The 23,767-nt window shown below is 37.7% G+C and overlaps 1 protein-coding gene across 2 annotated transcripts in view; it reads right to left on the bottom strand.

Moving 5' to 3' along the window:
• CEP162 (centrosomal protein 162) overlaps positions 1–23,767 on the bottom strand; it is a gene marked incomplete at its 5' end in the record, with an annotated part of 72,786 nt that overhangs the window by 4,312 nt on the left and 44,707 nt on the right. For both annotated transcript variants that reach the window (XM_084228413.1, XM_084228414.1), the window contains 9 exons: positions 4,752–4,850; positions 6,944–7,085; positions 9,798–10,438; positions 13,081–13,293; positions 15,579–15,683; positions 16,300–16,463; positions 17,628–17,754; positions 21,307–21,412; positions 21,787–21,899. In XM_084228413.1, the coding sequence (XP_084084539.1) occupies positions 4,752–4,850; positions 6,944–7,085; positions 9,798–10,438; positions 13,081–13,293; positions 15,579–15,683; positions 16,300–16,463; positions 17,628–17,754; positions 21,307–21,412; positions 21,787–21,899 (1,710 nt within the window). The remainder of the gene's footprint in view (positions 1–4,751; positions 4,851–6,943; positions 7,086–9,797; positions 10,439–13,080; positions 13,294–15,578; positions 15,684–16,299; positions 16,464–17,627; positions 17,755–21,306; positions 21,413–21,786; positions 21,900–23,767) is intronic.

Below are 23,767 nucleotides of genomic sequence, written 5' to 3'. Positions count from 1 at the left end.
GCTTTGCTACAGGTATTAATAGGGTCATTATATTTAGATTTGAACAATACATTTAAAGCACCTAACACAATATAGCTCCCACCACATAGAAAGAGTTCAATAAATATGAACACTTCTTTTGTCAACTCCCTATAATTCTGTTTGTAATTCTCTTTTGCCTTTTATCACTGCTAGAGTAATTCATTCCACAAACAAATGTATATAAAATAGAGATATGAAGTATAGGATTCCTCTGTGCTGGCTGCTGTCATATTGGGTTGTTGGAAAAGTCATGACATATTTTTGCTTGAAAAACATAGAAAAAATACGTCATGACTTTTATGACAACCCAACAGGTTTCTTGAGGATACAGAAATGAAAGACGATGTCTCTGCACAGAGGCTTACAGTCTATTACAGAACCATTTTCATACAATGGCTCACAGAAAACACAGTAATACTTTTAAGCACTATGAAGTGGAGGGGATTTTGAGGTACCTTTAGATTAGACTTGGTAAATAATTAATTGCATTTTCTTTATACCATTTTTTTAACTGTTAAGAGCAAAGATAATAAAAGGCAAATGAAAAATATTAACATAATTTTCATATGTAAACAATACTAAAACCATCATACTCTTCCTAAATTAGTTAAAAATGTGAAAATACAAGAAAATTAAATCGGAGGCAAATCTAAACATTTTAAATGTGGAACACCCTGATATCACCAGTGATCAAAGGAATGTGCAGACTTTAAGGTCATGGGCAGAAAGGCCAGAGAGACCGTGTGTGCGACAGGTCTAAGCATGAAAATCTTATGTGACAAAACAATGAGTACTAAAAGTTATATAAAAAAAGCACTTTACATTAAAAAAAGTGAGAAGCATAGTCATATACATACTGGTCAAATATCACTTCAACTTCTATGATTTTTAGTTACTCATTAAACAACATTTCCAGTCATCATTATCTTGTGACACCCACAGGTACCCCATTCCTGTTGTACAAGTCAGGAAGTTCTGGCCAAGTGAAAGCAGCAGCTGAATGAAGGAGAATTCAAACAGTGTGCTACAAAGGAGCCCAGCCATAACCTGAGAAGCTGTGTTTGAACAGAGTCTTAACAGACCAGTGGTGAGTAGGTGCTATGCTAAGCATTTTACAGACACCGTCTCAGTTAATTTTATTCATCAAACCTTACATTTTGACTCCTCAAATGAAATGTAAGCTCCACAAGAACAGGGCAAGGCCTGCAGATGTTTTAGTTATTACTCTTTCCCAAAAGCCTGTACTAGTAATTGATACCTGCACATTAAATATCTTTTGAATGAAGAATGCTAAGAAGGAGAACTTACCGTTAAGAAACCCAAGGCAAAAAAATGTTTAAACATACTAGCAAGTGGCCCCAGGGGAAGAGTAGATACCATTCATCTTCCATTTGTAAGAGATGACCTTGTGTTAACTTCTAGCCCTGTTTCCATCTCACTAGAGAGGGGAGTCAGCCATCTATCAGGTACACTGACTGTGGTCAGAATGCCCCTGACTGATGGAATCATCTAGGCTAGGAGGCCTTTGTAGGAACTGAAATGCTTCATTACTGGTTTGGACAGTGACTCTTGTATTGGTATTTCCTTGTGGAATCACTGTGCATGAGTTATTCTAAGAGACGCTGGTTCTCATGGAGCATGGGGTGTCTGAGCCTGGGTGGTTCCTCCAGCTGCCAGATGTCTTACTCCCCTTACCTGTGCAGCTGTTAGAATTGCAGTGAGACCTGTTTGCATTTAAGGGAAATTCTTGAGGGTGCCTAGCCAACATGCTGTTTCCTGACCTGTATCGAGAGGAACAAGTATGACCTATGGTCTCTGCATGACTCCAGGTGTTTACTGGAACTTACTAGAAATCCTGATAATGGCAAATCAAGAATTTAACTCTAGATCTTACCATAAATTCCATGATTATTCCACTATTCATTCATAAAATAACATAGCTGTAGAACAATTCAGATAAATCATCACGATTTTGATCATTTTTATGAATGGCCATAATAGTCCCTGTGCTTATTGTTAGAGATCAGTCTTAAATGCTTCTAAACCACTTAGAGTACTATACAGATTAAAAACAAAAAAATTCTTGATGAGAAAGAATCTATGACTAGTCAAAGGCAAATACTAACTGCAGAACAGAAAAAAAAAGTGTCATTCCTCTCAGTTATCTCTAGGGAGTCTGAATAAAGATTAAAGTTTATTCTCTACATTTTCAGGGTACAAGAAAATAAATGAACAGAAGATAGTCAAACAGGATGGAAAAATAAGATTAAAAATGAAATGTGATAAGTGCTGAAACATAAAATAATAACTTTGTCATTAGAGTATTTAAAAAGGCCAAAGATTTGGGGATTACTTATCTGATATAACATGAGTTGAAAAACTGGAGGCTCAAGAAAATTTTACTGTATAGAACATGTGATTTTTAAGACTTGTGGCCTGAAAACATTTCAGGTAACAGAAGCATGGAACAAAATGCAGAATATGGGAATAGCCTTTTCAGATTCCTATGGCTGATGTGCTAGATGGTTCACTTCCCAATGACATCAAGGTATTTGCGTGACTTGTACTGCAGCATTTGAAATCATTACTGTTTTCTTATGGCTATATAAAATTTTTTCAAATAAGCCAAGCAGTGTGTTTTCACTTGTGGCCATAAAGAGGCAGGGCTTTGCCTCCCACAGCCTTCCTTAAACAACCAGAAAAACCAATCAATATATGAAAACAATCGTTTCAACACTGCCTAACAGCAATCTTTTTTTGCAGGACTGATTCCTGCTAGAAGAGAAACAAAATGAATTCTGTAATTGCTTAGTTTGTTGCCTGGAAGCAGTTTTGAAATTGGTGGAAAGAGCCTGAACAATTCCTGGAGCTCTCACGGGGCTGAAAGGGAGAGTCTTTCACAACACACAGGCCAGCAGGGAAGGACCTCGGCAGGTAACATTAGTGGGAATACATTAGTCCTGTTAAACAGCTCTCATAAACTCCGTACTAAAAGGCATGGGTGGAGCTGGAAGGGCTAACATGAAGCAGGATTAGCCAAAAGGAGAAAGACAAATACTGGATGGTGGCACTTATCAGTGGAAAACAGAAAAATAAAAGGGTCAGATCAAACCAGAAAACTAACATTTGAAACCTGATTCTGGAATGGGGGTGACCAGAAAGGGAGGGAGGAGAACAACACAGGGAGGGAGCAGCGGTAGGTGGTGGGGGCATTCTAGCAGGGGTGTCTGAGGGGGGTCTCCCACCCTTCTCTAATGGCAGCAACAATGTAAACTAGTATTAACAGACTAGGAGTAAAAAATATTTTCAAAAGGCAGATTGTCATTACCTTTACGAAGAGAGAAAATACTTGTTTCCTAGTCAACAAACGTGAAAAATTGTGTTGCAGCTTTTCTATTTTCAAAATAAACTCAGAACGCTGTAACTTTGAATAAAATGGATTTTACTCTGTATCTTGCAAGCATGAACACATACTTTCTTTCACTGACTTTTCCTAAAAACTAACTTTAGGTTTGTGAGGTTCTGTAAATTTATTGCTTATGTAACAGTTTATGTATATCCCCAAACACCTAAAGGAATGCACAATGCTGAACTGTAGTCAGATTCTCTCCATTTTGCAAAAAAAAAAAAACCAAAACAAAAAAAACAAAAAACCACACACAAAAAAACCCCCCTCAGACTAAAAATTAGAAATAACAGGAATTAAACCTTAAGCACTCTTTTCCTGCCTTTCCCCTAGACCCCACCCCTTGTGATTCTCCTTATGCTCTGCTCTCTCCTTATGATTAACTGTTAACGTGCTCCAGTGGCATTTCTCAAAATTTGGAATTGTGTTATATCCTTGGTAAAAATTATCTGTGCCTCTAAGGTGGATAGTGGCACCAGAAACAAACATCTGCTGATTGCTAAGGAAACCTGCTAGGAAAGTCAAATACCTTGACTCATGTGAACTAGATTGCCCAGCACCTCCTTAGACTTGGCAATACAAAGCTCAACCCGTCCCTCACATTCCATCCTCCTATAATCACAGCACTCCCGCCATTCAGGGAGCTAACCCTGAATGGTAACTGACTCCCTTGGTGGCCATCTCTTATAATAAACTCCACACACAGACATTCTCATAGGTCAGCATTGGGCTGTCTGGGCAAAAGACCTGGTTTGGTCGTTTACATTTTTACATTAATCTTTTCATAATGCAATCAGTTGTACGTTTTGCTTCTGTGATTTTATAAATCTGAATTAAAAATGCTTCCCAGAACAGGATGCACAGTTTACCTGTTTTTTCCACATTTGGGTCCAAAGGACGGTACAGTAATAAAAATGGTGACTTTCCAAGACCTATTTTCTTGGGATGATATTGTTACTGTTAATCTAGCAAGACTGCCATAGTTGCTTTACCTACTACCAAAGTTTTGGTACTTATACAGAAATGGCCTTACCCATGCAATATTACCTCCTAAAAAATCAAAGAGAAGGACCTAACAACCCTCTCCATTTCCCTACTACTCAGAAAATTCCAAGAATACAGATAGTGACTATATGAGCTTCATCTGGGAAGCAGACTTTCTACAAACAAGTTTATATCAATATTTTCCTGACATGTGATAGGTTGTGTTAACCAGTACATATAAGCAAAAAAAAAAAAAAAAAAAAAAAAAAAAACAGAAATATGAAAAAGGTTGAAAAAGCTAAGAAAAACAAACTAGCTCAATATTTAGTCCAGTATTTACCTCTTTTTGTAGGATTTCTTCTCGAACTTGAGAAACTGCAAGAGACTCTTGTTTATCCTTCAGTTCATTAACTTGTTTTTGGAAATGTTTTAGAAGGACCTAGGAAATTGTTTTAAAGTTACCAAATTAAAAGCTCTTCCTTGAACATTATTTGAAAAATACAAGAAAGTCAACAGACGACTTTTTTTGTACTAAAAAAAGGATCCTGATATTTTAACATTACCAAATTGTAACACAAATTTCCACAGAAATTGTTCATTGAATTAATAAACTCATTGAATAAAACTCATTGAATAAGTTCACTATTTTGTTTCAACATTTAATACAAAATACCACATATATTACAAATTAATTACTTCTGTAACTAGTTGGCTTCTTTATTCTGAAGGTCTAAAAAATGCACTATAAACTATAAAGTCTAAGCATCTTGAAGACAGTGGCCAATATTACCTTTATATTTTGTAATTAAGTAGGATAGATTTTATTAAAGTGCTATTGACTAAATAAGATAACATGAGCCTAAAAGTATCTGAAAATGTCAGTCTCATGTTTTCAGACAAACTGAAATTTATAAAAACTTAGGAAAAATCTCTCTCTTATTTCTAACGCCTTTTTTAATAATCAAACTATGCTGATTTTGATTTAATTCAAAATTTACAATGTGACATTTAGAACTCTGGGAAAATAAGTATTTATGTAGGCGCAGCAGGTTGAGGGCCACGCTGTGAAGCTGTCCACAGACTCTGCAGCGCAGGTTCAATTCCTGGCCGGCCAGGGAGAAACCCACATGTCGCGGCAGACCTCTCCTATCTCGCCTGCTGCTCCCCTCTGCAGTGTCTTTGGTCCGTCTGCCTATTCTGCTCCTGTCTCTGGTGAATTCTCTCATCTTCCCATGCCTCTGACTGTACCCCAGAGTTCTTGTATAAATAAATCTTAAAAAAAAAAAACAAACTTCTGATAGTCTTTAAAAAAAAATTATGTATTTATGGCATAATGACATTACTCTTCTCTCTCTTAGACTGACTGTCCCTACTGTGTCATCATTTGATATAATGCTGACACTGCCCAGTGACACCCTGTTCCTATGGTGGAAAAGTCAGAGGTTATCTGCTAGGTTGTATGAATAGTTACTTTGAAAAGCACTTTAAATATTTTTCATTAAAATATGAAAACAGAGGTCTTTGTTTCTGAGCTATTTGAAATTAAATTACAATATTCTTACACTTCATTCTTAAAATACCCCTTATATACTTCATTTTCTTACAAGACCAGTCACATTTTATACCTAGGAAAGTTTAGAGTGATTTAGTATAAAATCCAATCCATATTCAAACTTTTCCAATTGAGGGTTTTATTTTTAATTAAGAGGCTACTAAATAATGGTGGGAGTGAATAATTATTCCTTGATGTTTTTCTTTCAGTTGGTTTCTAAAAATTAAAACCTACAGAAAAGTGAAGAGTATCAAAAACTAGTCACAGACCCTTCAATTTGATTTAACTGCTAACATTTTGCCATGTATTTTCTTTTTCTTTTTTTTTTTTGCTTTTCATGGGTATACCATTTGAAAGTTGCAGGAAAATTTCTATTTTAATGCTTTTCACCAAGGTCAAATACCATAGAACGAGGGCCTGATATCTAATTCACAGATACTCTAGGTAGAGACACATTTATCCAAGAAGACTCATCTGAGGAAATTCAGATGAGCTATCTGCTCACCCTATCATTCTCTAAGTATGCTTCTTAATGGCTAGCGTTAGGTATATTTTATCCTCAGTGCCTGGCTGTCTATAAACCCTGAGTCATTTGTTTAAGGAATGAACGGTAATAGGGCAGGAAGAATGACTAGGCTAATAAAAATAATTAGTTGGGGCTTAGCTGAAGGGAGATGTTTCAACATTCAAGTACTCACATCTTAATCCCATTAGCTATATCCCCCAACCATCCTTTTCCACTTGTTCAAGGGACAATCCATTAGCAAAATGTAGGGACAAGCCTACAAAACCACTAGAGACTAATTTTAAATAGCACAAACATATGGTAATGGCATCCTCTCCTATAAAAGAAATCAAGCCCACAGTAATTTCCCATTTCTATCACCAACCTCAAAAAATGAAGTTATTTCCAAATTAAATAATATTCTTTTAACAGTTCCACAAAAGAAATCAAATTGAAGGCAAAGGAAGTCATTTACCTCTTGAGATGCTATTTTACGATTTAGTTCTGCTACTTTGGAAGAAGAATTTTCTACTGCATTTTGGCAAAGGAGTAGCTCTATTTCTCTCTGATGAGATGCTTTAAGAGATGTGATGTGTGCTGCAGTATCTTCCTTGACCCTTTTAATGCAAATGAGAAAAAACCCACGAATAAAAGTGGCTCTTCAACCTCTAACTCAGAGTTAGCACAAAAATAGTGTAACAGGCCTGGGAATTAAAGTAGCAAAGGGTGAGGGGGCACAAATGTTTTCTGCTTTATGTGTTTTTGCCTTGAATTTTTTCAACCACTCCAAGAGCTCACTATTATCGACTAAATTTTATAAAAGCAAACCTGAATTTTGGAAATAGTGAGGTACTTGGGGGGATCCCAAGATCAGCACAGCTGGGATTCAAGCCCAGCAGAGTGGGATCTCAAAGTCTGGGCCTTTCACAGTATTCCCACTCTGAGGAAATCCAAGGTCCTCTATGTTCTGTTTAGATTTAAAGCAAAGGGCCTGTATTTAATCTCTTAAACTCAGATTTTTTGGTCCAGATTCTTATTTATTCAAATAATTGGAATTATTTCCTTTAAAATCTCTAATGCTTTGTCTCTAGGCAATAGTTACAGGTTTTTGGCCCATCATATGACTTTAGGGCTAGCTTGTGAAAATAAAATATTCTTTATGGTAATTCTTAGGACACAGGATAATATGCATCTTATTAATATGCACCATTCAATGTGACAGACTAGTTATCGGTCTGACAAAATATATATATTCAGAGGCGGCTTAATAAATGCAGTTATGACTGAAGAGTTGATACATTTCTTAGAGATAAACATTTCCTCTTATTCAAAATAAAAAATGACAGAATTTCAAAGCAGAAAACCCTGTTGATATTAATCACACAATTTAATCACTGTCGACATATTAATATTGCAAATCCCAAACTATAAACACATTTATTAGGTGCTTATTTGAATATTCTGACCAATACTCAATATTTGAATGCAGAATACTCATACAGTATCCTTATTTCTTCATGGAAACGGTGTGATTAGGGTCCAAGGAAAAACAAAAATCTAAAGCACTCATGACATAAGTGAACTAATGTAAAGAAAAACCTAAGTCTGGGGCTTGGAAACATTGTGCTTTACTTTGCAGGCCTAGAGTTGTCTGAGAAACAGACTAATAATACAAAAAAATTATAAATTATGTATAGGAAAACTTTTAGGAAAAATCTGAATTTTAAATTACTTCCAGAAAAGAATGTGGTCCTTTCCAAGTAGCTTCATTGCTACAATCACATTCACGACTAAAGGAACAAGATTTCAATTAGGTAACAACGTAGATGCCTTATGACTCAACCAGATGTGGTGGTCAATCAATCACCTAGCATTTGTTAGGGGCTTTCTATGCTCATTCTACACCTACTCCGGGTTGCAGAAGAAGCCGCATCTTACGTAAGTTCTCAGGAGCTATGGTAGGGCAATGTGTGACTAGTGCTTTCTTGGTATAATAAGTTGCACAGGAGTTGGAGGTGGAAGCAGGAAATTTCCTGGGAAGCTCCAGAATATATTTCAAGGAGGACTTGAAACATGAATGAGTAAACATGAATGAGTAAAAGTGAAGAAATTCAGCACATTACGCCCATAGAGTAACATAAGAATGATGATGGACTTGAGATGTAGGTAATTTACTTGATACTTCAGAAAGTAGGTAGAGGGCAGGGTGACGAGATATAGGCTTATTTAAAGAATATTAATGTCTTAAAAGCAAGATGACTGAAGGAGACAGAAACTAAATCAGGTCAGTCAGGGTGGAGAAATCATCTACAGTAAGAAGAAATCAGAATAACAAATGTTTATATGGATGCACCCCATAGACTTTGAACCCAAGGAATAAAGGAAATAAAGCTGGGCCTGGCAATTGAAAAAATATATAGACTGGAATGAGGAAGTTGGGAAGGGGAGATAAAATGGAGACAAAATTTGGCATACATTATTTATTCATGAGGAATAATCCAAGAGTCAGAGGTGTAACATCTGAGCTCAGGGAAGAGAATAAGCTTGAAAAGTAAATTTAGGAGTCATGGTTCACAAAAACTGAAAAAGAAAAGAGAATAAATAGAAAGCAAAAACTGAACCTTGAGAGAAAGTCAGAGTTTTGAGGAGGGAGAATGAAAAGGAGACAGGAACCAGTTAAGATGCACAGAAAAGGAGTTTTTAGTTAGAGTTGCCTCGTCATTAAGGTTAAAGTAGGCAATTATTACATGAAAGCGAGCAACGCTGACATTTTCAGGGACAATAAGGATGGAGAAAACTCTACCAGATTGGGAAAGGTCCTTACTGAGAGACCGGTTTTAAAAGTGGTGGGCATAACAGCCATATTTAAGAGGAACTGAAGTAGAAATAAAACAAGAGGCTACTTGAGGGAAAACTGGTACCTGTGAAAAATTACCTTGGAAGAGGGGACCTTCCCCTCTTAATTTTCAACTAGTTTTAATAGAAGCTGTTCTCAAAACAGTATCTGCCTATGGCAATCAATGATGACACTCATTTTCACAAAGGCTCAATGGGTGAGGAACATATTAAACACCACTTAGATACAGGAAAAAGACAAGATGGGTCGGTCTAAACACATGGTTCGAGTTGACGTGGAGGTTCAGATATTGGGCTTCCAGCAGGCAGAGGATCCCACTGACAGAGAGCTATGCTCAGCAATGTAACAGGATTTCTTAAACTTCCGTTACGCATTCAGTTCAGGGCTAACCTAGCTACACAGGGGAAATATACCTTATAATTTTTCGATTTTTATCTTTTTACAAACTGATATTTACAAGCCAATATTTTACCTTTTCATGGAATTTTCAAATTGGTTCATTGCTGCTTCATATTTCTTCTTCAGCTCATTCCTCTCCACACCTAATGTCTCTAGCTCAGTTTTCAATCTGCAGTTTTCCTGCAAAACCTCTGAAATACGGGAATCAGTAAAAGTTTGTGGTTGGTAAAGCTTGCCATTCAAGGTTCCAGGGAAGGAGTTAGCATTTCTTTTACCTGTGTGCAAAACATCTTTCTTCACCCTTTTTGCAGTCATTTCCTCTTTACCTTTGAGGTTCTGATTAGATAACATTATTCTTCTCTCCTTCTGAAGTCTCTCCACAGTTTTCGAAAGATCTTGTATTTCTCTCCCTTTTGCAGCCAGCTCTTCATTCAGCCTTACCAGTTTAGCTTTAGTATGAGCCTGTTCCACCTGGAATTCTATAGACTGGAAATCTTTATCATCTTTATCATTTTTCTTGAGTTCTAGTTCAGCATTCTGATGTTTAAGAACATCTATTTCAGCTTCAAGATTTCTTACAGTGATTTGATGGGCTTCCTTAATGTCGCTGATTTCCTTCTCTAGTGCTTTAACCCTGGAGTTGTCCTGGGGTGCTTCTTTCAATTTGCAGGCAAGTAACTGCTCCTGCTCCTCCAATCTCTGTTCATATTGAATCTGAAGAAAAGAACACATATAATGCCAAGACCCTTATTTAAACATTTCATCAGTTACAGAAACTATGCATTCTACCAAGTCCTCCCTCTTCCTTTATTCAGGAACATATCCTATGTTCTGAACCTCCAACTCTGCGTTTCCTGAGATGGTTGAAAATACATGAAGTTCTAATCTTTGAAAAGCATAACATACAGTCTCAATTTTTGTGATATAATTTCATAATCTTGTCTTATAAACATTATACATGTAATTATTGTAAGCCTTAAAATCAAGCCTAATATGATCTTTCTCTATGCAAACTGACAAACTACACCTCTGCAAGAACAAACAGGTAAAGCAATAAAGCAACAAGGGTACTGAAGTCTTTGAGAAATAGCACATTTTTGACTACCTAGTATCAGTTTAGAAATCTTACAGGGAATAAGCTTGGAATTTATATACTCAAGCTTTAGTATAAATAACTAACTAATGCTTCTGAGGGTCTATTCCTCTTCCAGGAGGATACCATGGTGATTAAAGCCAGAATAGTCTCAGCCATCATGAAGAGCAGAAGCTAGAGGGGAGAGCAATCATGGATGATCAATACACATGGCTGTAAAGGTAGTGGATGCTATGAAGGAGAGATGCATGGAGCTAGCGGTGTCCGCAGAGGTAATCTGTCTACCAGGGATTCCAGGAAAGATTTCACTGGGAAACTGCTTGGGTTGAGAGCTGAAGGGCAGGAACTCACAGACTGTGAACGAGGGGAGCAGAGCATACAGGTCAGAGGCAACGGAGTGCAGGCACGCTGCAGAGATATTGCAGGCTCACAATATGCCACAAAAATGCCAATGTCTCAATAACAAGTCACGTGAATTTGTGTTGCCTGGCACAATATTTAAACACAACCTTAATTAAAAGTACTTTATTGCTAAAAATTGCTAACCATCATGTGAGCCGTCAGCAAATGGTCATCTTTTTATTTGTATCTTGTAAAAAAAAAAATGCAGTTATCTGTGGGGCACAATAAAGCAAAGCATACTAACACAACTTTATGTGGACATAGGAAACACAGCAAGAAGAAACAGGGCGGTATTAACAGGTTAGATGAAATGGGGTATGGGGGTAAAAACAAAGGTGTGTGTGTGATAAGACAGAGATGTAAAAATACAATTTTGACTCTAGTGTTGTGCTGGTTAGTGGATGGGGCGAGGTGGGTGTGTGTAGACCAGTCAGGAGGTTATTGAGGTAATCACCCATTTTTATTAATGATGGTAGTAGAGTGACATGCTGATACAGAGAGGAATTAAAAGATACTTAGGAGCAAAGTGGCACTAAATCTCTTTTACATTTGAGGTAACTGAGGCTGGGAGGTTAAGTAACACAAATCATGAAACTAATGGTGAAACGGGGCCTAAACTGAAGGTTGGCCTGAAGCCTGCTGTCTGTGATGGTGCAGCCTGTTAATATATAGCAGGCAGGTTCTGCTGGAAGTGGGGTGGGGGCAAGATGAACTTAATGGAAGGTTTGCCTGCTTAGGGGGATGGCAGCAGGAACTGAGCCTTGGGCTTCCAAGCAGCACAGAGAATTCATGAGGTTGGATGTCTGCTCATCTATGGCAGCTCTGCCCTCACAATGGAGCCATGTCCTTCACAAGCACAGAGCTGAGTACAGGAGTGAAAAGATGGGTAAACCAGAGCAGAGGGCAAGTGAGCTGGGTGATTAGAGGAGTACACCTTGGAATTTAGGATCTTGAGAGAAGAAAGTGAACCTGGTAGGAGGTAGAGAGATTTGAAGAAGGGTAAAGGAGACCCAACCTCTGTGATACGACCTTTGACAGCAGGTCAGTCTATATCCAGATTTTCAATCTTTTACTGTTTCTGAACTCTAATATTCTGTTTGCTGCTACTCTCAGGACAGAAATATTTGGCAAAGAGCTCTGCCTTTTAGAAAAGCAGTAGCTTTGAGACCTTGTTCTGTCACTCATAGCAGAACCTTGGGCATGACATATACTTTTGAAGATAAATTCCCTTATTGTAAAATAGGATGACATTGTCTATGTCTCACAGGTAATTAGAATTGCACAGGATGAGCTATCTGTGATAGCAGCAAGAATTACTGCAGGGACCATGCGCTCAACACATTTTTAAAAGTAAATTAAATATCATGTCTTGTTTTATACGTGATCATGCTGTTTCTTGTATTTCCTGAATCCCTCTTTTTTGATGAAGGATCGAAAAACTCAGAAATTAAGACATTTCTAGCAGACATTACTCTGCCTCTTACTCTGTCAAAACATTCTTCTGTCTCATTTCCTCTCCTTTCTCTAGATAAATTTTATTGAAAATATTTTCAACTCATTAAAAAACAATTCTATATTGAATACATGTCAGATATTTTATACTGCCTTTTCATGACTTAATTTCTATTAGGCTTAACATTGAGAGGCAATTAATGTACAGATAATTCTATCATTATTCTGCATTTGAAATAAAGAAAATTTGCTAAATGAAGGAGGACAAAAAGATAGGATGGATCTTCTGCATCCACTGATTCTCATGATAAGGTTTTGTGGGAAAAGATGTTCAGAGCTATTCGTTATATGAGATCTCAAGTCCCCAGCCTCCAGTCCATTCTGAGCCTCATGGCGACCTGATACTTACTTTCATTTTCTGAAACTGTTGTTCCATGGTACGAAGGCTTTTTTTTGCTTCTTCATCTTTGCCTTCCAGATCAGCTTCTAGCTTTTTAATCCTTTTTTCCATAAATTCTACTGTATTTCTGTCCACTGTATCACCAGCTGCTGATGCAGCCAGTATTAAAGCAGGTAAAGAATTGGGATATCTTCTCTTTAGAATTCCTTCCATTTCCTTAACCTATTGAAATATTTTTGTATCTATGTAAGGTCACAAATATAATGAGCTTAATGTATAAACTTACACATTACTTTTGTAAAATAAAGTCATGTCCAGGTTTTAAATGTTTACATCACATCTCAAGACTGAAGGTTGCATGCATATTCACAGATGTACCATAAATTAGAATATATGGGTAAATATTTATAAATTAGTTCATCTGCAAAATGTTCAAAGCTTTGCTTATTCTGGTATGAAAAATCTAGTTATTTGCATTAAATATAAGCATATGCAGGTATATACTATATACATGCACATAAACACCAGGTATATTAAAAAGAGAAGATCTAAACTTAAAAAAATTTAACATATTCATAAGTAATACATTGGTTTAAAAATTCAAGAAATATTTTCAATTTAATTTTGGCCTATTGAAATGTATACTTTTGGGAAAAATTAATTTTATTTATATTTTCTTTAAGTGTTCTTTCAATATTATCCTTTGGTCACTGAAAACATTGCTGCTATACAAAGGAAATGTTTAATTCTCTTTAACTCTAATTATGAACCATTACCTCTCACTATGAAATAGTCCACTAAATGGAAGCATGAATGAATGTATATAATCTGAACTTCTCATTATAACACATACCTAATAAGCCTCATTTTTACTTTTGTGCAATTCAGGAAAGGAGATATTTTATTCCATATTTAATCTATTAAAAATATGGCTCCAAAATGGCTCTGGTTATACTGGCATATAATTGTATTACAAAATGTTTATTAAAATTTAAAATAAGGACAGAAATGGTGATAGAAGCAGAATTTTTAAAATCTGAAACGTAAATGTAGCAAACTATAAAATACTACTAAATGAGGAAAGATGTGTTAGATATCATCTAGATATTTCAATAGACTTTTAAATAAAGTGCTAATAAAAGATGATTACTTTTATAAAGCATTCAATTTCTGGTTAACATGTATCACCATTTCAAGTCTTAATTTTGCTATTAGGCATGCTTTATTTTTTTACACATTCAGTTCTACATTCTTTCTCTTTAACCTAATAAAGACACAGTTCCTTCGGTCTTTTCACTCTTACAATTCTGGATGGCTTCTACATTGTCTAATCTAAATCTTAAGCACTGAAAGAAAGCCAAGCAATCCTGGACTACAGTTACTTCAGAATATTTCTAGCCTTCAAACTACCCTTGTCCTGGTCCTTTCCTGGCCACTGAACTAAACTATTAAATCATACCTTTTAACATTAGAACAGATCCTGTAAAAGTAACAGTAAATTTTTTGCTTAGTTTTCCTTCTTCTTATAAAACTAGAAAAATATTCAACTTAGTGATGACCTCACAATTTTGGGTCTGTGATGGAATAATAACCATATATTTAAGTGTCATGATTTTATTATAGAATCATGCTCCCTGATGAGCAGGGGTATAAATTCATACTCTAAATATTTAATTGTGGATTAAATAAATTTTAAAACAGTTTTAAAAAGAGGCAAAAGTTAACTAATAATTCCACCCCATAAAACAGCTACTCTAATGAAAAAGTTGTTGATCTTTATAAGCATTACTATGATTTTGGAAAAAGGGCTCCCAATTACACTGACCATAAAATAGTTCTAAGCCTAAATAGTGATTGAGAGTTCAAGATCATGGTCAATGGAAGCTGAATGTTCTGATTTCAGGGTGTTTTGTAAAATTTCCTAAGCATTAATAACCACTTTCCAATTCAAGGCTCTCTTTTTCAGTTCACCTCTTTCACCTATCAGGTCCGAAGAAAGAATCCTAAACTCTACACCCAGAGTTTCAAAATTCTGCTTCTTAGATGTCTAACAGAGCTAGGATGCAAAATAATCTTTCATCAACAGGTCTACCATTTTATACATGAGGCATGTTGGTCTAAAAATTCTTTATGGTGGGGAAGAAGCACAATGGACTACGGTGGAAGATTATGCGCCCTTTGGTGGTGGGTGTGGTGTGGTAGTATACACCTGAAGGGGGTGATCCTATACTTCTAACTCACATACAATTTGTAAACTAATGTTATTCCCCCAAGATTCTTTATGTACAAAGCTGTATAATATGTAAAATATTTACTACTTTTATTAATTTATTTTAAATACTGTATATCAAGCAAATAGGGACAGGTCTATATTAAAATAAATGATCAAAAAGAATTTCTTCCTTTTGTAAGACCTCCTAAAGCAGAAATGTAAGACCTCCTAAAGCAGAAAATGAAATTGTACTGTATATAAAATTCCTTAGTGAAAATTTACCCTTAACACATACTTGTCGCTCCAGATCCTGAATTTTTTTGGCATCAGCTGCTTTATCTTTTAAACGTATCTTCTGCTGAATAGATGGATTTCCAGATTCAGCTTTCAGTTTCTCAACCTATCAATACGAAAAGAACATGTTAAGAAGCATATTTAAAACATAAAGCACCAGGAGGATGGCAAGCCAATCCATTCGTTTATTCAGATCCTGCACTGTGCTGGAGATACTAGGGGCAAACAAGAAAGTGAGATCCCTCTTGGTGCTTTTATGCTCCAGTGTAAGGAAAGAGCTGAAAGGCGAATACAGTAGACCAATAAGTAAAATAAATAGCTTCTGAAACTGACAAGTGCCCTGCAGAAAATAAAACAAGAGTGAAGGAATGTGAAGAGTCAGTGGGGGTGTGATTGGCAGCTGAGATTTGAAAGAGGAGTGAGACATGGAAAGAACTGAGGCCAAAGTATTCCAGGCCAACACAAAATAAATGAAACAAACCTGTATGTTCAAGAATCAGAGTGAGATGCAACATGGGCAGACAGAAGGGACTCTGGGGGAGGGTGGTACCAGAGAAGGTAGAGATAAGCAGGGGTCTGACCACATGCAGACCTGGCAGTCTGTGATAAAGGAGCTTGGCCTTATTTTCATTAACAATATAGATTTGATGACACAAAAAGACTAAGTGGAACTAATAGTTGAAAATAATGGGGTTCATCTACAAAAACATTTGAATGATCACCTCAAGTTTTAGCTTCTCAATTTCTTCATTTGCTTCTTTAAGCCGAGCTGCATCTTTATCCAGAAGTTCCTGATTTTCAGCATACCACTGTAATCTTTTCTGGAGACGACTAATTTCTTGTTTATGTGTTTCTTCTAAAATCTTTATTTCATACAATTTTTCACCTACAAGATAACTCAGTAACTTGACTGCAATTTTTCAAAACATGCAAATATGATAAATTTAAGAATTTTAAATTAAAACCAATGCCTGTCTAATGAAAGCATTATGAAAAAACAAGAGGCAAAAAAACAACTGATATATGCAAGGTAGTATCCATTTCATTTACCAGTTAAGGGGGACAAGACTGTATTCACAATTCAAATCTTCAAACTCTTAGCAAAATCGGCTACATAGAAATTTGGTAGTATCTTCCTGCTGACTTTTATCATAAAAGGAAAGTAGTTTCCATAGGAAAATAAATGTTGGATTCGAGAGAGTAAAAATGAAGAATGCCAATGATTATATTAAAAAGTAACAATGGCAAACATTAACTAGTGTTTACAGTGTAAGCTTTCATTTAACACAATGATTTCTGTGATGGCTACTACTGTTACATCTTAAAGTTGAGGAAAGAAAATGTGATTTTATTATGGACAGGTAGGAATGGATTTTACTGTACATATTTTATTCACACTGATCATAACATTACACAACAAAGATCCTTACTCTGCCAAACCAGGGCTCCTCTGACTAAGTCTGGCCTGTGCTCTGCTACTGGCTGCCGATCCATAGGTGCACTCTATACCTTGCTCAAGAAACACTGTCTCCCTCCATCTTGTCACTTCTATATCTCCTCACCTGTGTAGGCCCAGTTTAAAAGCAACTCTTCCCCAAACCCTTATTCAGTACACTTGTAATTTTCCTGAATTTTAATTTTACTCTCCTTCGCTTTCCCTGCCAAGAAACACCATGTTTGTTTTCTACAAATACAGTGCAGTATGATTTGTGTCTTTGGCAGACACTCAAGAGCCTGTATTTCAAAACCAGGGATGAAAAGATAGTCCATGCTTCAGGAAGGGCACAGTCGAGCTGGGATGACAGGCGTATAAACTAAACACACAATGTCAAATTCAAAATCACCCTTGATTTTTTTTTGACCTTGTGATTACTCCTGCTAAAACCAATCAATGCATATAACCATTAATTACTAAGTTAAAAAAAATACTAAAACATACTATACTTAAGGGAATAACATTTTGATTATATTATCCAATTGCTATTACTTAAATTCAAGATTAGAACAGTTCTGAGTATGAAGGTAAACTGTTAAGAGTCCAGCATTTTACCTGTAGCATAAACAATCTGATCTTTCGCTTGGTCTCTCTCTTTCTTCATTTTTTCCAGGTCTACTTCAAGAGCTTGTTTGTCTTGCTTCAATCTTTTGATATCTTCCAATAAACTGTTTTTTTCTTTCTTGATATGTAAAGAAACACAAAAGCAAATTATTTTCAAACACAACAAATTGTGGGATTGTCTCTGCAGCACAGGCAGGCAACAAGCAGAGCAGGCAAGGGAGAGTCTCGAGACCTCAGAGGCTTTTTCAGGCTTTTAATGATCTTTCTACAACATGTGTAGTGAGGCAACCAGGTGCAGGGCAGGCAGGGGTGCCAGGAGGGTGGTGGGGAGATGGGGGCCCTTGAAGCTCCCAGCCCTGGAGAATCCTTTACTCTTTGGGCTCTTTCGTGTGTCCTCTCATGGTCTCCTCTCACAGGGGCTCTCCGCTACACTGTCCCCTGCCACACTATCCTGTGACACCACACCTATATGCTCAGCCGTGCCCACTTATGCATTCCCATACCACACTCTGGTGCCCGCCGTCAGGCATGCATGCCTTGCGCCCACACTCCTAAGTGCCTCCTGCATTCAAGGCCTCTGGTGATAGCCCCAGAGGCCAAGGGTACAAAAGCCTGAGAAGTCTTCATTTACCCTACAGTCTCTTTTTCACCTAATATATTATAACGCCTACAGCTAAATAATTCCTAAATTTTAGTTTGGATTTAATCACTATTTCCCTTTCTAGAATAGTTGACATAGCCTACTAAAATCAGTTCCAATCATTTTACCCTGCACAACCTTAAAGATTTGCTTTCCATCTATTAGCCTACCCTCCTGGATTACAGCAATAACCCCCTGTAGTGGCAGGAAGACCACAAGAGGAGAGTCCTAGAGCCCTCGGTGGCTTTTTCAGGCTTTTATTGAGCTTTTGCTAGGTACACACGGCAGGCAGGGGAGCCCGGGGGGCCGGCAAATCTTCATTCTTTCTGGGCTCTCCGCATTCTCTCGTTCTCGTTCTGCTTTCTGCTACTCTCATTCTGTTGCTCACTTGTTCTTCTTGTTCTCTGGTGTCCCCATGACGCTGCCCTTATAAGATCAGTCTCAGCCCAGCTGTGCCCACCTATGCACGCCCACATCCTACTCCAGGTGTCTGCCATCAGGCATTGTAGAGGCAGGAATGGGCACAGTGCAGGTTTTCTATGACTCAAGCAGACAGGGTAAGGAGGAGAGAGTCCTGGAGCCCTCAGTGGCTTTTCAGGCTTTTATTGGGATTTACCAGGTACATGGCTGGCAAGGGCAAGGGGTGCCGGGGGCTGGGAGGCTAGGCCTGCCCAGCAAGTCTTCACTCTTTCTGGGCTCTCAGGCGTTCCCTGGTGGTCTTGTTCTCTGCTACTCTCGTGGTTCTCCTGGTATCTCCGTGACACCGCCCTTATAAGCCCGGTCTCTCAGCACAGGTGTATCCACTTACGCATGCCCACACCCTACTCCAGGTGCCCGCCATCAGGCATGCATTCAGGACCTCAAGGATCCATCATCAATCCTAATGGAGGGACAGCAGAAAAGCCTGATACTTATTCACTTACCCTACAGGCATACATGTAGGACTGCAGGGATCCATCATTAATGCTAATGGCGGGAGGGCGGAAAAGCCTGATAATTTTCCACTTACCCTATACCCCCAAGCCTACCACTTCAACTCTATTCTGCTCACAGGAGCCAGAGAATTTCTCTGAAAAGTCTATTAGTATCACTCATTGGTCAGAAATCTTGTGGTGGCTCCCATTCCTCTCAGGAAAACCCAGTCCTCACCATTACCTACAGCATCACATAACCCTGCCTTGGCCACACCACTAGCCACATCTACTGCAGATCGTCCCCTCCGCACCCCCACCCCACTTTTGCCACAGAGACCTCCTAGTGGTTCTCTGAATCCACCTAGCACAGGCCTACCCATAGGAGTCTGCACTCACTGTTTTTTCTACCCATAGTGCTCTGCTCCCAGCCAGCCAGATGCCTCATTCCTTCACTTCATCAGGATTTCTGCTCAAAGGAAGCCTCAGCAAGACCTTCCTTGACCATATAAAACAGTAATCACACCCCAGCCTAAAGGGAGGGGTGAGTTGTTCAATTTTCTTCTCACTACAATCATCACCACCTGACATACCATAGATTTGCTTGAAAACAGGGTTGTATTTTGCTAATTCTTGTATTATAAATGCATCCATAACACTTGGCACATCAACACAAACTGCTGAATGATTATATCCTATAGACCATATTCCTCTGAGAACACAGATATGCTCTTACAACAAGTTTATTATATTTCAAGCCATCATTTCCCATTGCTTTTAGTGGCAATCTTAGTTTCCTGTTTGTCAGAAAAATGTTGAATTTCATTTTTACATTTTAAAAGGACAGGTTAGAAAAAAGAGAAAGAAAAAGAGGCATCTGCATAGTCACCGGTGGGCAGGAGAGCTGCAGCTTTGCAAAAGGAAACGGTTTGTAAAAAGAAACACCTGCATAGTCACAGGCTGGTAGGAGAGCTCAAATCACCACTTTTAAAAGATCACCAATAATAAATGGTCTTTTAATGAAGCTAACTGCTATGCCTGAAACTATTAAGTTTTCTAAGCCTTCATAAAGAATGGCAATATAACTTTTCACTCTTGCTAAATTTTTGAGGCTCACTGTTAAGAGAGTGTGGGTCCAACCATTTATTCTTTCTATTTGCTTAACTACCTAATTGTTCTGTACCTACAAAAATCTGAAGCTCCCTAGCTGATTCACATTTGAAGCTGCATTTTATGTACTACAAAAATTTTAAGCTTCAATTACTGAGTTATGGCATGGTTATATTTCTATGTAACCTCACTTTATATACTAATTTTCAAAAAGGGAAATGTAATGGGAATTTTTCTAATTTACATAAACATTCCACTAGATTGGAAGGGCTTTTTAGTTTAATGACATAGTTCTAAATAGGAGGGAGTGGGGAGAATTAACTGCCTTCCCACAGGGGATGTTTGGAATATGGCACAGGTTTTGATCATTACAATTACTGGTAGGTACTACCAGCAATGCCTGGAATTGTTCTGTTTAAAACAGAATTTATCTGCCCCAAACCTCAAAGTTTTTGCACTGAAAAGATATTACTTTACAAAATCAAAGCCATATTCTTTACAATACAATTCAATAAAAATAAGGAGTTATGAAGCAGCTACTGAATTTCACCTCTGCATTAAGTATGAAGGACACAAATGTTTGCATTATAGTCTGTCTCTTAAGAGTGGACAACAGGTAAAAAGGCAACTAATTTTTAAAGGTGAACAGTTATCTTCAAATAATTTTCCTATTTTAACTTTACATTTCCAATGAGGAACTTTCTTGCAGTGACGTTTATATCCTCTAAGTAAACTGTGTCTCCAGGATGGCTCCATGTTATAAATGCCTGATGAGAAGTAGAGTCATACAGGGGATGTCATCTGAAACTAGCACTACACTGTTTTCCCCATGTTAAGGTCACACGTATGCTAAATGCTAACCTTGTTTCTTAATTTTCAATGGTAGAAATATATAAACAGACCTTACTTTCCATAAATTACCAAAACGGATCTCTACACATATGGGGATTTTTATAATAATTTTTGTTATCACTAATAGGCTAATAGTTAAAATCCTGATGCAACTTACCTGTGCTACCCGCAGTTCTGCTAACAGATCTGTAAAACTCTGGTTTCTAGTGGGCTCCGAGTCTTCAGCTACTTGGGACAGCAAATGACTTTTATGCATCTGTTCTCTGATTTATTTTGAAAGAACATAAATGTATTATTACTATCACAATAAATTGCTCAGAAACAGTCTGATTTTAAGAATTTAAAAATGACTTACTTTGGGCCTCCCTGGTGGCGCAAAGAGTTAAGCACTGCATTATGAAGCAATCCACTGCCTCTGCAGCACGAGTCAATCGACCGGCCAGGGAGCAACCCACATGGCACAGCAGACCTCTCCTGCCTTGCCCACTGCTTCCCTCAGCAGTGTATTTCAGTCAGTCTGCCTGTTCTGTTCCCCATTCTGTCTCTGGTGATTCCTCTCAACCCCCGCATCTCTGGCCTGCACCCTAGTTCTTGTATGCATAAATAATCTTAAAAAAATTAAAAAAAAAAGACTTACTTTAAGGATGCTAACTCGCTGAATAAACTCTGATTTTCCTTGAACATCCGTTCCTCATTTTTCTTGTTTTGTTCTTGGAGATCTTTCACTTGATTATACAATTTTTCATTTTCCTTTTATAAACAAAATTACATCTTAATTTAAAATCAAAGTAATTAATATAAGTATATATGCTTACAGCAGATATAGTAAATATTTTTAAGGTCTTCTAATGTCTTCAATTATTAAGTAAGCAAACTCTATTTCAAACTCTGTATCATCTCTGAAAAAATCTTGGTATCTTAAAAACAATTCTGCTCAAAATGCTTACTTGGGGAAAAAAAAAGTTGCAAAAATTTAAAAGCCAAAGAGCCTAAAGTAAAGTCAATGCTCTGCATTTCTCAGGATTCTGGGCTGCAGGACAACCACATCCAGCTACAGGCAGGAAGACCCAGTGGGACTGCTTGCATCCTTTTTTTTCTGTTTCTGGAGTGCCTTTCTGCAGTGAAATAAATTGGATGTAGCCACATCAGTGTCTATAGGGAAAATGGAGTGGCTAAGGCTCTTTTTCCCTTCCCACCACTAGCTTCTACAGCTGCCACCTGCAGCCTTGCTTTCCTCCCAGGTTTCACTGCCCACCCGTGACAATGTGTTATTGCAAGAAGCACTTGGGAGCGTGAGCACGGGGCAGGCATGCCTATGATCTCCGGGCCGAGAAGCCGAAGAGCACGGGGCACAAGTACCTTTAAGTATAGATGTTGGGGGAAGATCATTACCAGAGAGAAGAGAAGCCACAAAGAGAGTATGGAGATCACGGGAGCTGGAAGGCTTAGTTGCTGCCAGTCTCCCAGCCTCCCTGCCAGCTGGTCTGCCTGATTCTGGTCCCTTGCTTCAGCATTAAAGGCCTGTCAAATCTATTGAGGACTCCCAAGATAAGGATATCCATTTTCCCAAAATCAATAATGAACATACCATCCTGGCATGTGATGTTTGCCCTGACAGTGTCCATGCCTGCTTGAGGAACTTTCTGTGAGCATGGGAGTTTCTGAAAGAGTCAGGACAAGGTAGAGAACCCATATCATCACCAGGTTAGAGCCAGAGTGACTAACAGTGAGATCAGATGGAGAAAATTAAATATGTGCTTAGGTGCTCTGGCTTATTAAGCTCGTTGAAATTAAGAATTTGATGAAAACCAAGGACCCCTAAGGATCTAATGAAAACTATGGACTGTCTCACTGTGTCTGGACTAGTGTATGGCAGATGATCTGTGCTTAAATATTAGAATAGTGAAATATAGAAAAATAAATACATACATAGATAAGATGAATTTTGTAAGAGGGGGTTGTTATTAACTTCTGGGTCTTTGACATCCTCCCTAAAAAGTGTCTTTACTATCGCAAGATCAGAATGGCAAATTTGGAAGGTTCTCACTGACTCTAGGGCAGTCTGTTCTACCTCATTATTGTAAATGATGCAGTAACTGCTGCTGTAATGCCTTCTCTGGATATGCCCGCATGACAGTGCTTGGTACTGGCGACTTAATGCCGAGGCTATAGTAATCAAAAGAATAAAAGGTAATGAAAGAGAAGAAGAAGAGGGAAGCAAAAAAAAGGAAAGCGATAGGGAGAAAACTAATTGAAGATCATGAAACCTGTCCTGGCTGTCAGGTCAGGTCATCTCTGCTTTCTGTAGGACACACAGATTTGCTCTCATTTAACTCAAATTTCTTTACACTCTCAGTAAAGTTACAATTGATTTCAGATTCTTATTTCTGAACGTAAAAGTCGAAAGAAGCATAATAGAAAACTAAAGAAAAACAGAACAGTTTCTAAGGAACGTGGTTATTAAAAATATTAACAGGCAACATTCACTGACTGCTACTGTGCACTGGGCACTAAGCAGTTGGTTTACACTGTCTTGCCTTAATTTCACAACCACTTTATGAGGCAGCCACTATTATCATCAGTCCCATTTCACAGATATATAAACTGGCTAAGAGACG

Source organism: Talpa europaea, assembly GCF_964194135.1.
Source record: "Talpa europaea genome assembly, chromosome: 2".
NCBI classification, from domain to species: domain Eukaryota; kingdom Metazoa; phylum Chordata; class Mammalia; order Eulipotyphla; family Talpidae; genus Talpa; species Talpa europaea.
This window is presented reverse-complemented; position numbering and strand designations above follow the sequence as displayed.